We start from the raw sequence: 22450 nt of genomic DNA, 5'->3' as shown, positions 1-22450 counted from the left end.
ATCGTGTCAAAGACAAAAGTGATTCAAAATATTTTAAAGATTTAAATTACCTTTCAAACTGTATCATATGAAAAAAAAAATCCGTTGGGAATACACATCATATATTACGTTATATGTTTCCTTTGGGACACTATCAGGGAACAAGGAGATTGCAAAAAGGAAATAGATCCAAAAGAAAAGAGAGCTGATAAATAAGATTATTATACCTCAGTATGTTTTTTCTTATATAAAGAATAATGAAATAGTTGTGACAGACTATTTGCCAGTCGATATTTTCAAAGATTATAACCCCGGTTATGAAGAAATAACATAAAAAATTTGGTGCACACTGAATAACGCGCGTAGCGGGTTATTTAACAGTGCGCACCACATTTTTTATGTTATTTCGAATAGACAGAAAAAATATTACAGTTATTTCTTATAATTTAATTCTAAATTCCATTTTGAACTGTAGAAAACCATGAAAAAACGTTGATGACGTCACGGTCACATGACTAAATTATGTCTATGGGTTGATAACAAAATAACGTCAACCAATCAGCAGACGCGTTACATACAAAATTAAATTATTTGTTTTTAACCTTAGAGCTTTCAAATTTGTACCAGCAACAACAATATTGTATTTTAATGCCTTTAAGAGTGTTACACTGGTAGTTATATAACTAATTACTAATTACACCTTGTGTAAGAATCCTGGATTTTGATTGGTTGATAGCCAGCGTATTATTCACCAATTTACTGTTATCAAATGAATATCGTTCATTTTTTAACGACGCCGGGGTATTTGGCAAAAGGATAGACCTTTTTTACCCTCTCTGTCGTGGTATTTGCAAAAAAATACACTATCCGACTAGACGCTTGTAACGTCACGATCATCAATGCATTTTTGAACATTAACATTCGGTGTAATTATATGGCAAGCCGTTGTGGAATTTATTCCCTATTTATTAATATTAAAAAATCATTTATTAATATTAATAAATGATTTTTTAATATTAATAAATCATTTTTTAATATTAATAAATCGAATTTTTAATATTAAATAATACGCTGATTTTTTAATATTAATAAATGAATATTAATATTAAAAATTCATTTATTAATATTAAAAAATCATTTTTTAATATTAAATATTCAGTCTGATTTATTAATATTAATAAATGAATTTTTAATATTAAATACTACGCTGATTAAATCATTTATTAATATTAAAAAATCAACATCAATGTAACCTTAGCGTTTAATATAAGGCAAATCAATCATTATCTGTCAAACGCTTTAATGATGATTATTGGACAAGTCGGTCCGTAGAAATTTTGGAGACTAGTCTATGTTAAGTTAACTCGGACCACAGGCACTAGACGTTCTGTCAATAGTATAAAAATATTGGCAATTGGAAGAAAATAGTGTCCATATATATAATATATTATATATATGGTCACTATATTATATATATGGACACTATTTTCTTCCAAATGCCAATATTTTTATATTATTGACAGAACGTCTAGTATTATATATATGCATGGACACTATTTTCTTCCAATTGCCAATATTTTTATACTATTGACAGAACGTCTAGTGCCTGTGTTCGGACCATCTTATATCGACCCTGACAAGTATTTAGGAAAGTTTGAACTATTTAATGATTATAAACCATTAAATATTAAATGTTTAATTAGATTTTCTTTTAATAGTTTCTGAACTTGCCAAAATAAAAGCGTTTTAGGGACAAAACAAATTGAGAATGACCGATATTTGGCAAACATACCACAGTACCGTGGTTAAATATTCTGCATTGCCCCTATCAGAGCTTTGAAAAGATCTATTCATATCAATATTTAAGTTCAGGAACAAATCAAAACATAATGTCACATTCAAGTGAACCACTGACTAAATTCTCGATCGATTTATTTACTTGGGTCGACATAAGCGATTTGTATGCATCTTTTTACTAGTCAAATAAGACACGGAATTTCGACCCTTCCATTTTTTACATTCAAATAATTGTAATACGATTTCCCTAACTTGGAGTCTGGACTAAGTAAACATACAAACTATTAGTCCAATGCATACAGTTGAGTTACCTTGTTTCTTCCAGGGGCGTAGCTGCCTTAGGCACGTTAGGGACGTGTCTACACATAATTTTTGTATAAACAAAAAATAATAAACAACGCTATCTGCAGATGCACGCCAGAGAAGTCGTCAAAACTCTTTAATTATCAAATATCATGTATACACTAGTAACTATTAGTGAATGGAGTATTGGATATACTTAAATGTCATCATATCCCCCTTTATATAGAAAATATAACTAGAACTTTCGTTCAGATCATTTCGCTTCTATCAACAAATGCTAGAATAAACCTCAACTTAGTTATAAGTAAATGAGCTGTAACGACAAATTATTCACCAAAAGAGAAGCCTTTCATGTCCCTCTCTGGAACGCGGCGTAAATTTTTGTTTTACGTAAGGACTTATTGCCACCTCAACTTACACACATGATCTTTTGTTAATTAGTTGCTGGTTTTCAACTAACTTCCCACTTAGTCTGCATTCTACCTACATAAAACCGTGCCAAAGTTGGGCGTCCGTTTGGCTGTGCAGGATGTATACAGACGCAGTCAATTCAGGTCAGAATGGGGACGTTAAATCCGATGTATGATGGAGAGAGAATGCCACGCTCTCTGCACGTTAAGAAACTTGCAACAACTCTTTGAGGGGTTCGTAGGTGGTCTACTTAAATTCTAAATTTATGTTCCTATCCACCTCATTTGCCAATGCATGGGATTTCCAAATTTCCAGACCTTCATTCTCGACGACCCCTATTACAGAACCTAGCTTCCTGTTATATTTATCATTATTTTTGATTTAGTCCTGAACATGCATGAACTATTTGCCACTGGACGTTAAACAATCCATCAATCAATCAAGCTTTCAGTAACTTCGAGTAATCAAAGATCTACGTGTAATGACCATAAACATGCATTCAAATTCCTTAGCAGGTAGGGAGTTTACTGTACAGGATATAAGGAAATATGAATTTCTTGAATTTTGTTCCAAAGTATGAACAGAACTTCTGCCCGAGGCATAGACGGTGTGTATATCATTAGTATGTGTTTGTGTAGCCAGGGGCAAGATCGTCAATATACATGTACTTTCAATTGACGTATATTAATTATTCCCAATCAGAAAGAAATAGATGTGAAAATACTATATAAGTTATGCTGCTTAATTAAGGGCTTATGTTAATAAAGAAAATGTTGTATGATTACCAATGAGACAACTCTCCATAATTGTAAAAATGAAGATGTGGTATAATTGCCAATGAGACAACTCTCCACAAGAGACCAAATGACACAGAAAGTAAAAACTATAGGTCAACGTATGGCCTTCAACAATCAGCAAAGCAATGATTTATTAATATTAATAAATAGGGAATAAATTCCACAACGGCTTGCCATATAATTAAACAGATATATCATAATCTTGAGGGGTATTTGCGAAAAATACCAGTCTTCAGAATGAATTTCCCTCGCCTTAATATTCTCTGGACCGGTATTTTTTCGCAAATACCCCTCCTTAACATGATATATCTGTTTATTATCTTCTATGAGGCCCTCATCATAGAAAAACAAGTTTTCAGACATATCCAAGGCAACTGAAGCATTAGTATAACAATATATGTAACAGTTGTATATGCGTATGACTATACATAGATCATGTGAACCTTCTTTTATAAATTTATTTCGTATACATTTTGCAGATTATCTGGAGATCGACACTCATGATTTTTTTTTAACATAAAAGTCATAAGACCAATGTGACGCATTTAGGGTTCAACAAGCCTACACATAAAATCTACTCGGAAATATATCAGAAAACTTTGTTTCTTTTCACTACACTTGTTGTCGTAAACAAGAAAAAAGTGTTAATTTGACCTCTGCTACATCCATATCGTTCATCCAACCAGCACACCGATCCTAAATCTGTCATTTGCTTAAATGAGACATTTTTAATTGGTTTCTCTTTAGAAAAGCACCCTTGAACAAGTTGAAATATACATAATCATTGTTTTTTTTTATACAATTTGTGAAATTAATGGGTCGATAATTGGACACATTGAATAATGTAAGTGGTCTTCGGAATAACATCAACTGATAAAAAGATCTAGTCTAAGAAAGAAATATACAGGCCATCGCGTCACAAGTAAATCTAACAAATTTGTACACAAGAGGGGCAAAAGATACCAGAGGGACATTAAAACTCATAGATACAAAATAAAAAATATTCCAAAGACACTGTTTACAATATTATGCTGACGCTAACTTCAATGGTGATTTAGCTAAATAATTTCAATTACTTAAATAATGACGATCCTTCCGTAATTACAAAAAACTAAGCATGCTATACTATGGTACTTATCATTTGTTATATTATTTTCATATTATAAGAGAAAATTATGATTATGTTGCTCATCCTTTGCGCTGTGATTATATACATGTATATGATATTTGTTTGTTTGATTTTTAGGCTAATAATTAAACTTATTCATTGTTATCAATTTGAGCGTTATTATTTTTAAACAATTTATAAATCACCTGCAATGCATAATATGTTTTGTAAAGTACTTTATACTTAATTTTTGTTATCTAATAGAAAACACACCCGACTTTACCCACCAATAAGCACTGACCGCCACGAAATATATAGCAACATGAGCAAGAATGTTAAACAGTATCAATCTATCAATGTTAGAAAACACGAAACATAAAATTTTACATTCAACGTCAGATCTCCCTCTCAAAAATAAAAACAAATCAATCATAAAAACACAGTTAGACGTAGTTTAGACCCCAATGACCCACTTAGGAGTGTCTTTATATATACATGTAAAATAAGTGTGTGTGTATTGACGCTTCACTGACTACACGTGACTAGAATGGTAAACAATTTAATTTGTTATTTTTATTTGTACTACAGTATTCATCAATAGAAGTGACCACCCTTTAATCTGCTCATTTCTAAAAAAATTGAATTACTCAAGAATTTTCACATTTTTAATTCATTTGAAATAAAAAGTCCAATATAATAGCATTAATTGAAATGAAAATGATAGCAACATAACAACACAATTTCTTCATAAAAATTAAACTGCGAAAAATACAAATTAAAAATACCACATCGTACATTGTATCTGTCGAGATAAAATCTTTTAACTTCTGTACATAATGTGCTCTTACCTAATGAAGGTTACTGAAGGTTAGAGTGCCAAGCTTTCCAAGTTTTTGGTATAAGTGGGCAGTGGTGTCCTCTCCGATGGAATGCAATACTGCATTAACCTGACGAAGTAGAACCCAATACTGCCTCAGCCATGACGCCACATCTGTGGTAGTTATTTTTGTGGGCTTCAATAAGCTAACAAAAATAAATTTGGAAAGCTAGAGTACGAGATTATCATTTCTCGTTCTCTTCATTCTCTTTTCTTCTCTCCTTCTCTAACATATCTATCTCTCTAATAAAACTACTGTCTATATCTAATCTTTATTCTTTCTGGTTTTTACTTTCTCTCTTAATTCCATTCTCTCTCTCTCTCTCTCTCTCTCTCTCTCTCTCTCTCTCTCTCTCTCTTCTTTCTTTTTTTTCTGTGCCCGTAAGACACAGTCTCAGCAGTAGCAGTGAGGGAGAGAGCTAGTGAGGGAGATTGTGACAAAGTGAGCTGGTGAGGGAGACTGTGAGAGAGTGAGCAGGTGAGAGAGTGTGTGCGAGAGTGGGCAGGTGAGGGGGTGTGTGCGAGAGTGGGCAGGTGAGGTAATGAGCAAATGAGGTACAGTGTGAGTGAGACAGTGAGCAGGTGAGGAAGAGTGGCGTTGAGGGTGAGGGAGAAAGTAGGTGAGCAGCGAGCTGACAGGTGAGGGAGAGACAAGTGAGGGAGACAATAGTTGAGAGAGAAAGCTGGTGAGCAGGTGAGGGACAGTGTGAGGAAGACAGCTGGTGAGGAAAAGTGAGCAGGTGAGGGAGAGTGTAAGACAGTGAGCAGGTGACAGACAGTAGGCGAGGTAGATAGCTAGTCAGGGAGGGAGCAGGTGAGGGAGAGAGCTAGTGAGGGAGACAGCTGGTGAGGAAGAGAGTGAACAGGTGAGGAAGACAGTGAGCAGGGGAGGGAGAGTGAGCAGGTGAGTAGGTGCGTGTGTGAGAGAGTAGGTGAGGGAGAGAATGAGAGCGCGAGAGAGACGAGCGAAACGGAGTGTGAGGGAGAGGAAGAGACTTGAAGGCGATTCTGAAGGCGAGAATCGCGATCTCGGCGCTAGAGTGTAGGTAAGAAAAAAAGTATGAGCGAGAGTAAGTAGTGACAGGGAGAATGTAATTCCTGCATTTAACTTCTAAATTGGCAACCTCAGATTCGAGTACATGTATATACCGTTTTAGTATTAAAAATTCAATTCATTTAATATTAATATTATAATTATTATTTTTTTTAATTGCGTTGGTTTTATTCAGACTGTGTTAAAAAGCCTCATTTGATTAATAACTTTAAGGTAAGTATATACTCAAGTGTGCTTGTTCTTTATAATTATTGTTATATAATGTAAGGAAAAAGATTTCATACGTTAGTAAAAATTATGTTCAATCCTTTTTTTGTCTTTTTGGACAATTGAAATCATTATCAACTAAAATACAGATGAGATTATATTATCTGAGTATACATGTATGTTCATCAAAGTATTATAGAATATTTTGCTCATCCTAGACTAGTTTACATTACGAAACTATGGAACTACATGTAGTTCTAATTAAAATATTAATAAATACTATTTATGTATTTCAAAAGTCGTTATTGATGACATTTTTGTTTTTTTTTCTATTCCAAACTTTATATCAATAAAACAATAACTCGTATATCAAAAATTGAATATTGAGTTGTGGCAAAGCAGATATATTTAAGAGGGTGTCCATGGAAAAACCATGCAGTGGATGGCACATGACATATTTTGTTTTCAAAATTTTTTCATTTATTTCATATCACAAATTCATTCTTTCTCAAAGTTAAATTTTGTTTTTTTATTAACTGCAACAAATAAAGAGAAAAAAAAATACATAGAAAGCACTGAAAATTCATTGAAAAGGGAAGATAACTCTTCATTTTGTACAAAATTTTGTTGCATTGTTAGTGAACTTTAAAAACATTCTCTGAGCCATCCACTGTTGATTAAAAAATATCTTTGACATATATATCCTTTGTATGATATAAACATTGCATTGGAACCAAAAATTCAGTGGGAAAAAAATTATGTTGTGCCACCCATATCATAGGATTTGCTTGATATTTACTTGGACAGCCTCTTAATGAGTTGGTTTACTATCGTTTGAAATAACCATGCATAAGAATTCAAACACGTAAGTAAATGTTCTATTTTTCGTTTGCATTAGGTTTCACTGTTAACACTTTATTTTGAACTATTATATCTTGTATTTATATAGTATAACTAAGGTGTATCAAATACTCATTTAACCGGGTTTCGAATAGTGGATTAGACACAAGAGTAAATGTTCTGTTTTCTTTCTTAGTTACACATCACTCCCGTTTTTATTGTAAAGTATTATATCTCATAGTTATATAGCATTACTAAAATGTATCAAAGTTTCATATGACTGGGTTGCGACGAGTATTTGTAATTAATTGAGCATGATCTATGCAGCACTTAAAAAATATTAAAATAAAACAAACAAAAATTTGGAACACTAATCTTTCAATAACTTCACAATAGAAACAGCACAACCTATACAGGTTTTCAAACTTTCAATGAGGTTCTAATGATCTGGTTTACAAAAGATTTAACATCTTTTAAAAGAGAAGTTTCAAATTCTGAAACAAATTGAAATTACCAAAAATATTTCGATTATAGAAGATTTTCAACTGCTACAATTGTGCATTGATTCTGATGTGCAAAGCTTCATTCATCTTGATTGTAAAATGTACTTGACTGAGCAGGAGAAGATAGCACATGTTTGTCTTTCGTAATTTTTGCCAAAAAAAACCCTATGATTCCAAGTTTGGATAAAAACGGATAAAAATTCATCAGCAACTCTAGACTAGCAGGAGCACAACTTCAACAATTGTTCAACCTTTTCTATAAAGTTTGATAGAGCTGGATATAAAAAATACCTAAAGGTGGAGTTGCTTACACAAATAAGTCATTCCCTTTTCGCCGCCATTAGACTTTCGAAATTATTGTACTATAAATAAAGGTAACAGTAGTTTACCGATGTTCCAGTCGGTTTTTGAAGTAAAATCTAAGTGATGTAGCGTAATATCATGCTTATCACCGTTTTCGTAGATATTTTTCAAACGTTGTATACAGATAATAATAGTGCACTGACTTGACATATCAACGATATAACGGATGAGGCTTAGAAACGGGGAAATGCGAGGCTGTGCCTAGCTTTTCCCTCGTTTCGGGCCTAATCCTTATGACGTTGATATGTCAAGTCAATGCACTATTATTGTCTTTATACTGCAATCTAAGAAAAACATTTTCATTTATTGTTTAGTGTGTTAATGTTATTTGTTTGATTCAAATATTGGCAAAATCCCCCTTTATAAAGGCCTCATATCATACAGGCGGAGAAATATACAACACGATGAAATGTACATTCATTTACCTGACGAAAACCGCAACCGATGGTGAACGAATTCGTTTGAGTATACTAGACAAAAATAACTAAAAGCATAAAACACAATGATTTATAGGTTGCAAACAAAAATATTACCAAGTGTAATATGTTTTTCCAAAAATTGTAAACGAAACAAGTTTGAGTGGTTAAACGTATCGTTGTTTATATTGGAAACAAGAACAGGTTGAAGAGGTCGTATGAATAATTAAATATAATTTCGGCAATTTCTATTTAAATATTCATGATGAAAAGTGATATCGGGTCAGTAACTGTATATGACATAGAAATATACAGTCGATGCATTTTGACTGCTCAAATAGAACGAGTGCAGTATAAATATATATATATATATATTATTAATTCGTATATTTTAACAAATTTGATTCGTTTAGGGATAGTCACATGTTAAACTATATTTTCGAAGGTAGAGAAAAACGGCGGATAGCAAAAAGCATATTGCACAGAGCATATTGCACAGTTATTTTTAGAATATCTAAAATCCGATTTACCTTGTGACGTCATGTAATGAATTTCAGGATATCGTTAAACATTTTGAAACAAATGATATTTGTAATCGATTATTTGACGAAAAAAAAATCTTCAAATACATAAGATGTCAAACAAACAAAAATAGTATATAAAATAACAACTAATAATAATGTTGTTATTGTCAAGGAGACAATATGATATCTATAAAATTCAAACAAAATCAAATGACGATTTTGATACAAATATGCATAATGGTCTGAAATTAATAATATAACAAATATAGCCTTTCTATGAGGTCCTCAGTCAATATACTTCTTTCAGGTCAATATATCCTTGTATCGACATCATACAAAGGCTATATTTGTATAATATATATATATGCCTTATTAGCTATCCCAATTGAATATGCGGCTAAATGGATGATATAAAAGAGATGGAAGATAACTGGGGACAATTTGAAGTTACAAGTTAAAAAAAAATTAAAACGATGAAGAGATGAACATAACACAACACATAAAAAAGACCGAGCAACACGAACTGCATCAAAGATCGAGGGTTGAACTCAGGTCCTCCATATCAATTGACGTGCCTACTATTGGCAACCATCGTAATAAATATAAGACTAATATTGATTTTGTGTGAGTCATTATCCTTTTTTTCCAGGATCAAAGAAACATCGTAAAGCTACGGTTATGTTTATCTCTATGTATCTGTTTGTTTAGAATCTTCAGTTTCTGATTCATGATGTCTTGAGGTTTTTTTTACGATTCTATAAATGAGAGGCAACCATAGTTTACAGATATCCATAGTTTTACGATCTACTTGAAAAAACAAAATAAGAAAAATATACGATTACTCGTACTCACTCCAAACGGAACAAACACGATAACTACATGTAAATCCAGACTCATTCAAAATTTGTTATTGAATAAGACAAACTTTTTTCCTTTCAATATTAGAAAACTGACAAATGTATTTTTTTGTGCTCATACATGGAACACCAAACAACCATTTGATGTGTTTGCAAAGAACAACGGCCAACTGGCAACAATGTTATCTGAGGCCATACACCATGTGCATATCTGTACACCGGCTATTGTCTAGATGGTCGATAGTGTTCCATTTGAAACCAATGTATCGGGATTTAGGGTAGTCGATCCCGTCAACAAACACAAGTGATCTGATAGGGTATGTTTTTGTTTTCATTATTTTATTGAATTATACATCACATATAATATGTGCATCTATATTTCAAGAGGTAATTATATTTGCTTTGGACTTATAAGTTTATTACTATATGGCATTATATAGTTGTTAATTCAATGCATATGCATGTAGTTATCATTTTGTACGGATTTGACAAGATTTTAAGTCCTTAATGCTTTTATTAGATCTGCGCTGCTGGGGAAGGAACTTCTGACCTTTCTTAATCATCTGTGTTTACCCCAAGTTATTAGTATATCAATGTTTAAGCTTCTGAGTAAGGTTTTGCTATTATTGAATGTCCTTTTATATGTATGGCTTTCCAAACATGTATTCATTGAAGTTTAATATTCCAGAAACATGTGTTTTTCGGACGGGAATATTTGCAAATGTCGTTCGTGTCAACGATATGCTCAATGTACTAATAGTTATCAAAGGTACCAGGATTATAATTTATTACGCCAGACGCGCGTTTCGTCTACATAAGACTCATCAGTGACGCTCATATCAAAATAGTTGTAAAGCCAAACAAGTACAAAGTTGAAGAGCATTGAGGACCCAAAATTCCAAAAAGTTGTGCCAAATACGGCTAAAGTAATCTATTCCTGTGATAAGAAAATCCTTAGTCTTTCAAAAAATTCAAAGTTGTGTAACAGAAAATTTATAAAAAATGATCACACAATTGATATTCGTGTCAACACCGAAGTGCTGAATACTGGGCTGGTGATACCCTCTGGGACGAAACGTCCACCAGCAGTGGCATCGACCCAGTGGTTTAAATAGTTATCAAAGGTACCAGGATTATAATTTATTACGCTAGACGCGCGTTTCGTCTACATAATACTAACATTTATCATTTACAAAGCATTAAAACGATAGTTTTTGCATATGCGTAAAGAGCGGAAAAAATTAAACATACATTCACAACAAGGCTGATAACCAATATTAACGCATATGTGATGTCACGTGGCGTAGATGATGTTTGATAATTAGCCTGAGTGCGTTCGCACATCGGAAGTTATGATAAAAAAAAATACACGTCCAATTCCATTCAGGACTAGGGTTTATACTAAGACCCAAATATCTGCACGAGTATAAATATGGAGGTCTCGTAATGAAATCCGGACCGTTAGGGCAAATACCATGTATGAATAATCGAATACAAGAGACATATTTTGTTTACAGAAACATACCGAGTATAAAACGTCAGCCTTCATTGATTAGATATGTATATTTGGTTAAATCTCAATTTGCACAGAATGACATGTGTCATATTTACTGTAAACATTTTCTAACGAAGCATACTTTTAATTATCAATAATTATTCTTGCTGAATGTAATCATCTGTAATGTAGTAAGTACTTATTCTACGCCCTTTGGTACTTATATTGTTTATAAAGTCTACCAACCATAAATAATTATAATACTACAAACGAAAATAACATTACACCTGTTACGATGTACATTTCTTAAATTGGCAAAAATCAAAGGAAACGAAATAAGATTAAAATGAATCGATTGATACTTGACTTGAAATGAACCTTGTAACATAAATATTTTCCGGGGTTTAGCTTTCACATGACAGGGCAATCCTATTGTTTGGATGTAAGGCAGAATGGTTCTGATGTATATGAAACCCAATCAGTAGGGACATTTATTTTCATAGAAGGAAGGACATTTTGTACCCTGTCAGAGGTTAGTTTCATATACAAGATGGACAAATTCCGCTGCATTTTTATTTCTACTAATATTTTGTAAAATCTTGCTTTTCCCCTGATGAATAATAATAAGTAGCACTTTTTATACGATTAAGTAATTTCAATTTTTTGTTATATTTTTATTCCAGTATATGATGCAACATTTATTACAGAAATGTGATCTCCGTGACATTATTTATACAAAAACGAACGAAAGAGGTGATTTAATTCGTTATATCATGATCTCAGCATAAACACCTAATTTCAGAAAATGATTTTTTTTGGTTTAAGTTTATTGGATTTTTTAACGTTGAACATATCTGTATAAATTTATATCTGCCAACGCTTTTGCGCCTAAATGAAATAAAAAAGAAGCATTCAATTAAAAAAAAAAGACCAAAGAAAATTTTTGAGGTGTTTATTCATAAAAAAAACTTTGAAAAAAATAATACAAAATATAAGAAAAAAAAATCAAATGAATACTTAAAAAAAGGTATACTTCTAAATATATCAAAGGAATTATAACTGGAATAGCGTAGTTATTGAGTCTGTATGGAGTCCCGTTGTTCTCATTGAGACAAAAAAATAAAATAATAGGATTTCTGAATATAATAGTGCTGGGCCACCAATGTTAAGTTAAGAGCCTATAATGTAAGGTCTAGCACTTTCAATGAATGGCCCAGGGAACTTATTCACGAAGCATCCGTTTACTAACTTAAAAAAACGTAATTATATGTCTTCTATACCAATAACATAATGAAATATCAAATAACAAATGTAAGTTTTTGAATCATCTTATTAACAAAATAAGATAGGATCTTATTTATAAATATTGAGATAATAAAACAGATATCTTATAAATCAATCATGCAAGTTTTGCTTATAAGATATTTTGATATGGTTCCCTCGGTTTTTAGGTTTCAATCAGGATTTGTGTTCTCTCAATCGATTTTTTACTTTTGAACACTGGTATGCTGTTGTTTTCTTTTTTCTAATATAAATAAGATGTCTTATTTGATTTCAAGTATTCTTTCAAATATAAAATATATATCCTAGCGTATTTGCTTTAAAGATATCATTAAAAAATAAGATAGCGGTTGTGTCGTTGTATCCTCTTATAGTTGTTCAAAATAACAAATATTGATATTGATATTTTGTTAACAAAATAAGATATTTCATAGACATCATTAGATACTAGTAGTTATAGTTTTAAAAATATCCGATCAAACGTAAAATATATCGCCTTATCTATATGTTTTAAATATATCCTTGAAACATACGATAGCGGTTGTTTCATTGTATCCTCTTATAGTTGACGTGTTTCCCTAGGTTTTAGTTTGTAGCCCGGATTTATGAGTTTTGATTTATGACTTTTGAACACCGGTATACTACTGTTGACTTTTTTAAATCTTAATAAGATATCTGATACGATTTGAAAATATCCGATCGAACGTAAAATATATCGCCTAATATATATGTTTTAAAGATATCCTTGAAACATACGATAGCGGTTGTTTCGTTGTTTTCTCTTTAAGTTGACGTGTTTCCCTCAGTTTAAATTTGTAAACAGGATTTGATTTCTCTCAATCGATTTATGACATTTGAACAGCGGTATACTACTGTTGCCTTTATTTATAAATAATATAAGATAACTTAAATATGATCTTCAAACTCATTAACATATCTGAAATATAAGAAGTTGTGTTTTTAATTCCAATGATACAACTCTCCAACTTATCAAATTATCAAACAAGATATATGATGAACTTATTGAGATATATTATTATAAACTTATTGAAATATCTTATAAGCCTTTTGAGAAATCTTATCAACTAATAGAGATGTCTTTTGAACTTATTGAGATATATTCTAAAACAAATGGAGATATCGTTTACATAGAGATTAATACATGGCATTTTCCATATCAGCCTGGATATCATCCCGAGACCCCTATATCAGCACCTCGACTCCGTCTCGGGCTGATATGGGGGTCTCGGGATGATACCCAGGCTGATATGGAAAAGGCCATGTATTAATCGCTTTATCATATACTTCCGACAATAGTTTCATGTAAGGCAAATAAACAAATGCAATAACTAAAACGGTCAAAAACTTTATAAAGAAGTTAAATTATGAATCAAATATAATATAATTGTCCAACAACAGCATCACTACCTCCATATATATGTATGGTAATATTTCCTAAAGAGACATTTTGAAACATTGGAAATTTGGAAGAGTTTTATGATCATTATTACTCGATGTTTGTTGTACTATATAATGATTCTTAATAGTCAATGGCATTTGTTAGCAAGTACTACACCACAAAGGTTCCCGTATATTTTGACGTCGTCATAAAAATATCTGACGTCACAATGGAAAAGCAAACAATCGATACCGGAAACACCGAAAGTAACTTGCACGAGAAGCACTGTTATGGGTTTTTGCACGAGACGCCCCTGATATGGGTTATCAGCCCGGGTGGGAAATTATGGCCTGTGTACTTCCGCTCATTACACATATGCAAAAGCTATCATGTCAATGCTAAGTATATGATAAATTATAATATATCTGTTAAGATTAATACAGATATCGTTTTAGCTAAATAAGACATCTTAAATCTTGAATCAGATATCTTGAAAATCTAAATAAGATATATTATGTACAATAAAAAAATAACTTATGAGCAAAATGAGATATCGTGTTATGATATTTGGATATCTTTAAACAAAATAAGATATTTCATCAACAAAATTTGATACATTATAAATTAAATAGGATACATAATAAATCAATCATTTAATATATCATGTATAACTTATACGATATTTCAAAAGTAAATGAAATATCTTATACATGTTATAATCGTTTTTATCATATACTTAGCATTGATATGATAGCTTTTACATATGTATAATGAGCGGAAGTACACAAGCCATAATTTCCCACCCGACCTGATAACCCATATCAGCCCGAGCTGATAACCCATTTCAGGGGCGTCTCGTGCAAAACCCCATAACAGTGCTTCTCGTGCAAGTTACTTCCGGTGTTTCTGGTATCGATTGTTTACTTTTCCATTGTGACGTCAAATATTTTTTATGACGACGTCAAAATTTACGGGAACTTTTGCCCCCAGTTTAGTACTTGCTAACGAATGCCATTGACAATTAAGAATCATTTTATAGTACAACAAACAAGGAGTAATAATGATCATAAAACTCTTCCAAATTTGCAATGTTTCAAAATGACTCTTATTAGGAAATGTTACGATACATATATATGGAAGTAGTGATGCTGTTGTTGGATAGTTATAGTATATTGGATTCATAATTATCTCCTTTATACAGTTTTTGACTGTTTTAGTTATTGCATTTGTTTATTTGCCTTATTTAGTCCTGGTATCTATGATGAGTTTATTAACATAAAACTATTGTCGGAAGTATATGATAAAGCGATTAATACATGGCCTTTTCCATATCAGCCTGGGTATCATCCCTCGACCCATATCAGCACCTCGACTCCGTCTCGGGCTGATATGGGGGTCTCGGGATAATACCCAGGCTGATATGGAAAAGGCCATGTATTAATCTCTATATATCTTACAAAGTAGAAAATATATCTCATAACGTATTTGTTTAAACTATTTCGTTAGAAAAACCACACGATAGCTAAATAACTATTAAAGACAAATAATTTAATTTAAAACATCTATGTAAGAATATTAGATATTTGTTTAACTTTCCATACTTCAAATTAAACAAGATATCTCATAAAGACTACAAGCTATCTTATGTACTGAATAAGATATCTTTTAAAGTTGATAAGATATTTTAACAACTAATATCTTGAGATTTAATGAATATAAAAACGAATAACCATTTAACAAGACGTGTTGCATAACTATAAAAATGTTCACTGTAAATACACATCAAACCATTGAGTTTTATAAGAGTCCAAGCCTGCATATAGAGAATGTATATACTTGCTTATTGATTAAATCCTTTTAGAACACAACGCAGCTTATGGACTTCCAACGCCAAATATGTAAATTCTTTTATTTCAATCCAAAGACTTTGAGTAAACGTTGTAGATTTCATTCTTTTTTGTTGTGAGGTTATTGAGCAAGACACTAAACAATCTTCACGAAGATAAACTCGCTATTGGTCGATATTTAAAACATCCAATAATAACAACATTCAGGATCAACATTTCAAAGACTCATTGGCTTACAGTAAACTTGTTACTGAACCGTTCACACAGCGAAACCTTAAACAATTCAAGGATAATGGAGGTTTAAAAAAAATGTGCCATTAGACCAACACCACATATGAAAATTATAACAATTCGTAAGATAACAGACCACAAAAATGTTTTTGTTTTAATTTCATTGACCATGACATAAATCCTGTTATGTCTTATAGCTGTCATAAAATTGTGTCAGTACTTGCCTTGTATATTTGCAATCTAATTGTTTAAAAATATCCTGCTGATAGACACTACATATTCCGAAGATGACAATGAAGTAACTTGCTTTTCTCTTCAACACGTTTGCATTGGTACTGAATTTGTTATAGCTATTTAAAAGGTATTTATTTATACGAAGATTTTTAAAACTACACTTCAGATTATTGGAAGGGACGGATAACCACACCTGTGAAAGATGAACGTCTACATTACCAGTTTTATCGTCCTCTATGTTAACATATTTGTGTTATCGTCTGCGGCATGTACGTATCTATTTATATGTTAAAAAAATTAATAATCCATTACTTTACTTATTTCGAACCAGCGTTAACGAGTTTAACATCTTGAAGGACTTTATTCTTGGTACTCATTAATTGATCACATTTCTGAAATATATGGAAATAAATCAGAAACATCAATCGTAGAATCTCTCAGGGTACGTCACTTATATAATAAACCGACCATCACGAAATAGCACAAAAGTGCTGAAGTGGAAAAATCAGTCAATTAATTTATCATTTAATATATAAACCATCGATTTCAAAAATGTTTTGTTTCCAAAAGTTAATGAGAAATAAACCTCAGATATAGTTTATAAATTTGATTCCTCATCTAAACCTTTTCCTTGTGCAAAGCTTAACACCGAGTGTCAAACTGAGGCCTAAAATCTAAATAACAATCATTTCTCATACAAAAAAAAAACCCCAATCATAATTATGTCAATACGTTCAGATATAATTACTTATTTAAGAGAAAATCCATTAAAAACAATATTAAAAAGTCTTCGTCCCATCTCTGAATTTAAATCTTAGTTAGGACTCTTTATATAATAGTCTCTTGAACTGATGTAGACTTACCCATGTTAACCAGATTCATGATACTTCTGCAATAAATTTTATCTTACAGTTGTGTATTTAGTATTTTGTACATATATGCTCTTTATTATTTAATTAATTGACCTCAATGAGTTTAATTTTGAGGTAAATTAATATATTTATTTCTGTGACTGTATCATCCTGATTATACGATCCTTTACGATAGATATTTCGCTAATCTGAAATAACTTCCATCTTCATGCCTAATATATGATGTACTGTGTTAACAACTCTAGATTCTACTGACGAGGAAAAGTAACACTAGGCCACCGAAAGCTTAATTATTAGTTCAGTCTAATTGACATGTGGTCTAAAGCGATGAATCCGGACGGTGATGTATCGATATCCCAATAATATGAGTTCGATTCCCGACGAGGGATGATAAACAATTTGCTTTCTCAAATTTGCAGATTTAACATTGTTGTGCTGATACTTAGCTTAGTTTCAAGTTATGTCCTGATAAATTTTTTTTAAAACAGATTTAGAAAATATGAAAAAGTACTCATTTATGGTGATTTTTTTCAGGGAGAGCGCGAAAATATGGTCGTAATCGATGTAACCATTATTCTGGACCTGTTTGTGGAACGAATGGCAAAACATATTACAGTGAATGCCAAGCATTTTATTCGTAAGTATAATATAACTTCAAAATATTCAAGTCTTGTTTCATACTCGTTCATGCAATATAATACTTTTTGTTATCTTTTTGTATCGCATCACAGTGCGAGGCTATTAGTTTCAGTCGATAAACACGCCATATTGAAATAATTAATTATCATATATTTAATATTCTGAATGGTTGCTTTATGATGTTGCTGAGATACAGTAAAAGCTATTCGCCTTTTAAAATGAGGATTACATAAAAAAATATGTGTATTTCAGTTTCGATGAACTGTCATAAATTCATGTTCGTTTTATTATGCATATTCATGTTTATGACAGTGAAATTTAATATTGAAATATCAGTTATTAATACGTGTTTTTTGCTTTGATAATCTGCAATATGCACGATTTGTTTTTCTAAATAATGTTCCTATACAATGTTAACAAAAATGCATTATCTTTATTTCATTACTTCTGCCAATCTAGGCACACCTCCAGAGTCGTGTCTTTTTATAAATAAAATTGGTTTTCAACAAGTAAAGGGAACAATTTTGTACTATTAGGATAGAGCGAGGCCGTCCACAGCTTTTTAGAAAGCTCAAATGTTTAGATTTCAATTATGCAGTTTTCTATAGGCTATACTTACGTCATATGGTATCATTACATATGTTCATTCCGTTTATAGATTTAGATTGGATAACATTTTGGAGCATTTCCCACTTCTTACATATTGTAAACAACAGGATAATCTGTCGAAATTACTTCAACACCTCACACTTTTGTCATACACACAACTGTTACATATATAAATGTTGTACCATTTCATAGATAACATGATCACTTCCGTGAACGTAGATCAATTTGCCCTATACAGTTCTTTTTTTATATTGTGATTCAATTAATTTGTTGATCGATATGAAATAATAAGTATTAAGGTTTTTAAAATTAAATCATATCTTTAATATTCTGGTATTGTCTAATAAATTTAAGAAAGGAAAGGGGGAATGTGTCAAAGCGACAACAACCCGACCATAGAGTAAACAACAGCCGAAGGCAACCAATGAGTCTTCAATGTAGAGAGAAACTCCTGCACCCGTAGGCGTCCTTCAGCTGGCCGCTTAAAAAATGTTTGTTAATTGCACTATTTTCAGTTTTTCAAATTATGACATTTTGTATATATATATATATCTACCACGAAATTGATAAGATTTGTGTTGTGTCTAGTGTGAAATATATGAAACGTATTCTAAAAATATTTGAAGTTTAATTTGATGGCTCTGCAATCAAATGTTTACCACCACAAGCCCTGAGACTTAATGTTCAACTTGAAAATTAAAGCGATATTAAATGTATTATCTCAGTAGTATGAAAGTACCATACATAATGTTTACCATTTAAACTTCCAAAACCCTCTCACCAACCAACTCGAGGAAAGAAATTCTATAAAATAATTGTATAAAGCTTAAGATAAGTGTAAGATGACCAAACAGTATGAGCTTTTGGCTTATAATTAACATCGCCATTTGAGGTGAAATGGAAATTGCTATCACTGACAATTATACTGTATCACCCTATTTGTTTATACTAGAAAATGTAAGAAAGATTATATAATATATTTACACAGAAATGTAAAAGTAAATTGCGCCAAGAGATGTCCCTGTAAGGCACCTTGTGTCTGTAGTAAAGTGTACCGTCCAGTTTGCGGGGCAGATGGTAAAACGTATGGCAATGATTGTATGGCAAAGTGCGAGTAAGTATGACGTATAAAAGGAGTAAGTATGATAAGGCCACATGTATTGCCCTCGAAATCGAAAATAAACAAACTATTATAAATCCTTCAAATAACATCCGTCAAAGGGGCCTCATCGTCAGAGCTTGACGTTAATATTCTGAACAACAGCTTAATATAGAAAGATATTTTGTGGAGACTTTAATGTGTGTAAAGTTTTTTTGAATAAAGCTGTTGCTCGTTTATATTTTTACCTAAACCTTTGCATAAAGTGGCAACTATCGGTCAAATATTTGAATATAAACATGTTTATAACTTCAACGTGACATCAAAAGTGACCTTTTTGTTCTAAATGACAATATTATATTAACATGTCTAGCCATCCAAAACATTATCAAAATATAAGAACGCTTTTATAAGTTAATAAGTTTTAAAGTTTTGCAATTTCAGGGGCAACCAATGGTTCTTATCATACTTTCTCTTTATATCAATGTGTGAATGCATGACAATTTGTAGTAAGTACGAACGGTAAAACCCATGTCAATACTTGTTTAATAAAGCGCAAGTAATTATTAAGGATGAAGTTATTGCAATGCTTGTATTACAAAGTGCAACTACATACGAAGGGTAATTTTTGTATGGCAAATGCAAGTAAGTAAGAAGGTTGAACACTTATGAAAGTGTTTGTATGACAATGCGCAATTAATTAAGAAGGGTTGAACTTAACTTAGAAAATCTATTAATTATGTATGCTTATATGCCAAAATGCAACCCCTTGAAATCGAAATTTAAAATGTATTATAAAACTATAGAATAAAAATCTTCAAACTTCCGAAGACATAATTCAAGTTTTTCAAAAATCTTATTACTATGTTTTTCATATGCTCTGACTTAACGTCCTTGCATTTTAGAGATAAACTGCAGAATTGCACAAAGATCTATTTATGATAAAAAAAAAAGCTATGTATAAAATGACCTTTTTAGGTCAAGCAGTTCAATTTAAACGTTTTTCAACCCAAATTTGTCCAGATTACTATACTAAAAGTACTCTTTGTATTTGTATGTTCATTCAGAATATTATTACAAATGATTGAAGAATTATTATTTTCACACTTTCAGAGTCCGAAAAATTGATCGTATCATACCTCCTCTTTTTTTCATTTTATTACAATGTTGTTGGTTTTTGTATAAAAAGGGTTCAAATTTAACATATTTAGATAACAGGATATATGGGCCAAGCGATAAGAATAAGACAACATAATAACACGATGAAACACAATAAAGTAATCACCACAACATAAACTAATTCTAAAATGAATCTCTATCTTTAAAAGTTGAACATTTTGTTTACACATGTTACAAAATTAGCAATTTTAAGTTTGCGGTTCATTCATAAAATCAATCATGTATATGAAAATTTCATGTATATCTAGGACTAACTGAAACTGATGTTTATTGTTGTATACTTTAAAGGAACCCCAATATATATGTTTGGTTGCTTTTCCTTATACTGTATTGCTGCTTCATTGACTTAGGCCGTGTTCACATTGACATAAACTCAGTGTAATGTTAGTGTAACTCACACGTTAACTAAACAAAATTACGTTCCCATTGATAAAACTTAATGTTTACATGCAGTTTAAATCATGTTTTGTCTACATGCAGTTGATAGTCAATGTAGGCCTTGTGTAGGTTAAGTGTACACAAAACTTGGCATTTAGAACATTAATTGTAACATGTATATTAAAAGAAGAAACGATTTTTTAATAAAATTGATGTTTATATAACAATTATTAATAAAATTCTTTACATAAATATTTGTATAAACTTGATATATTTATTTGTTATAAAAACATTTAACGTAGATTTATTAACCCCTTATCAAGACTCAAAGCATCATCATTTTCGAACAAATTATTCATTTGAAAGGGTCTTCCTGAATTGACTGGACGTACACAGAAATATTTGACACTGGTCTTTACTCAAACAACGATTCACTCATGAATTATTTTTATTCAGTTTTTGTTTGCGATGTTAGCAATCAAATATTTGTTTTCAATATTTAACACTATAATGTATGGGAAAGTTCTGGATTCAGAATAGTTTTTTTAATCATCTGTATGACCAGAATTTTTTTTTTATCAAATTGGGGATCAGAATATTTATCAAGGAAAAATCCTTCCCCCTCCTTTTTTTGAAAGTGAAATGGTCGTTCCCTAACTGCTAGAAAAGTTGCATTCGGTTCTACGTAATGAACATTTAAATGACATATAGTTTACAAGTGTGAACAAATCTTATGTACAGGTGTATAGATGTTAACAAATTTAATGTGAAACCAGTGTACATTACATTAAACTAATTGTATAAACATGTTTACTGTACATGGCGTTTGGTGTGAACACGGCCTTACTCTTTTTTTTTTGTGGTTTTTGAAAAAATTGCGAAGCTCTTTTATATTGAGGTAGACACAAGCTGTTCAGTATTACACATTATGAACAAAAGAGAAGGTTCATGACCAACCTGCATATATATTGTTATATTTTTGCTATGAACGCATTATGGTATAAGTCAGCATGTCATATCACATATTTGCTTTAATTGGAAGATATGTTTGCAATGTATACGTTTGCAAGAGAAATAAAAGATATTGAAACAGTCATTGTTGATTTGAAATACCTTACATAATATAATGTAATTGAATATTCAAATAAGTT

At 31.4% G+C, this 22450-nt stretch overlaps 1 protein-coding gene across 9 annotated transcripts in view; it reads left to right on the top strand.

The window, feature by feature from the left end:
• The first annotated feature begins 11928 nt into the window (after positions 1 to 11928).
• LOC139491493 (agrin-like) overlaps positions 11929 to 22450 on the top strand; it is a 55205-nt gene continuing 44683 nt past the window's right edge. For all 9 annotated transcript variants that reach the window (XM_071279220.1, XM_071279218.1, XM_071279219.1 and 6 more), the window contains exons 1-4: positions 11929 to 12063; positions 16690 to 16792; positions 17930 to 18032; positions 19632 to 19757. In XM_071279220.1, the coding sequence (XP_071135321.1) occupies positions 16726 to 16792; positions 17930 to 18032; positions 19632 to 19757 (296 nt within the window). In that variant the 5' untranslated portion in view covers positions 11929 to 12063; positions 16690 to 16725. The remainder of the gene's footprint in view (positions 12064 to 16689; positions 16793 to 17929; positions 18033 to 19631; positions 19758 to 22450) is intronic.

This window comes from Mytilus edulis, chromosome 10 (genome assembly GCF_963676685.1).
Source record: "Mytilus edulis chromosome 10, xbMytEdul2.2, whole genome shotgun sequence".
Lineage (NCBI taxonomy): Eukaryota > Metazoa > Mollusca > Bivalvia > Mytilida > Mytilidae > Mytilus > Mytilus edulis.
The sequence above is the reverse complement of the archived record's forward strand: the minus strand, read 5'-3'. Positions and strand labels throughout refer to the sequence as shown.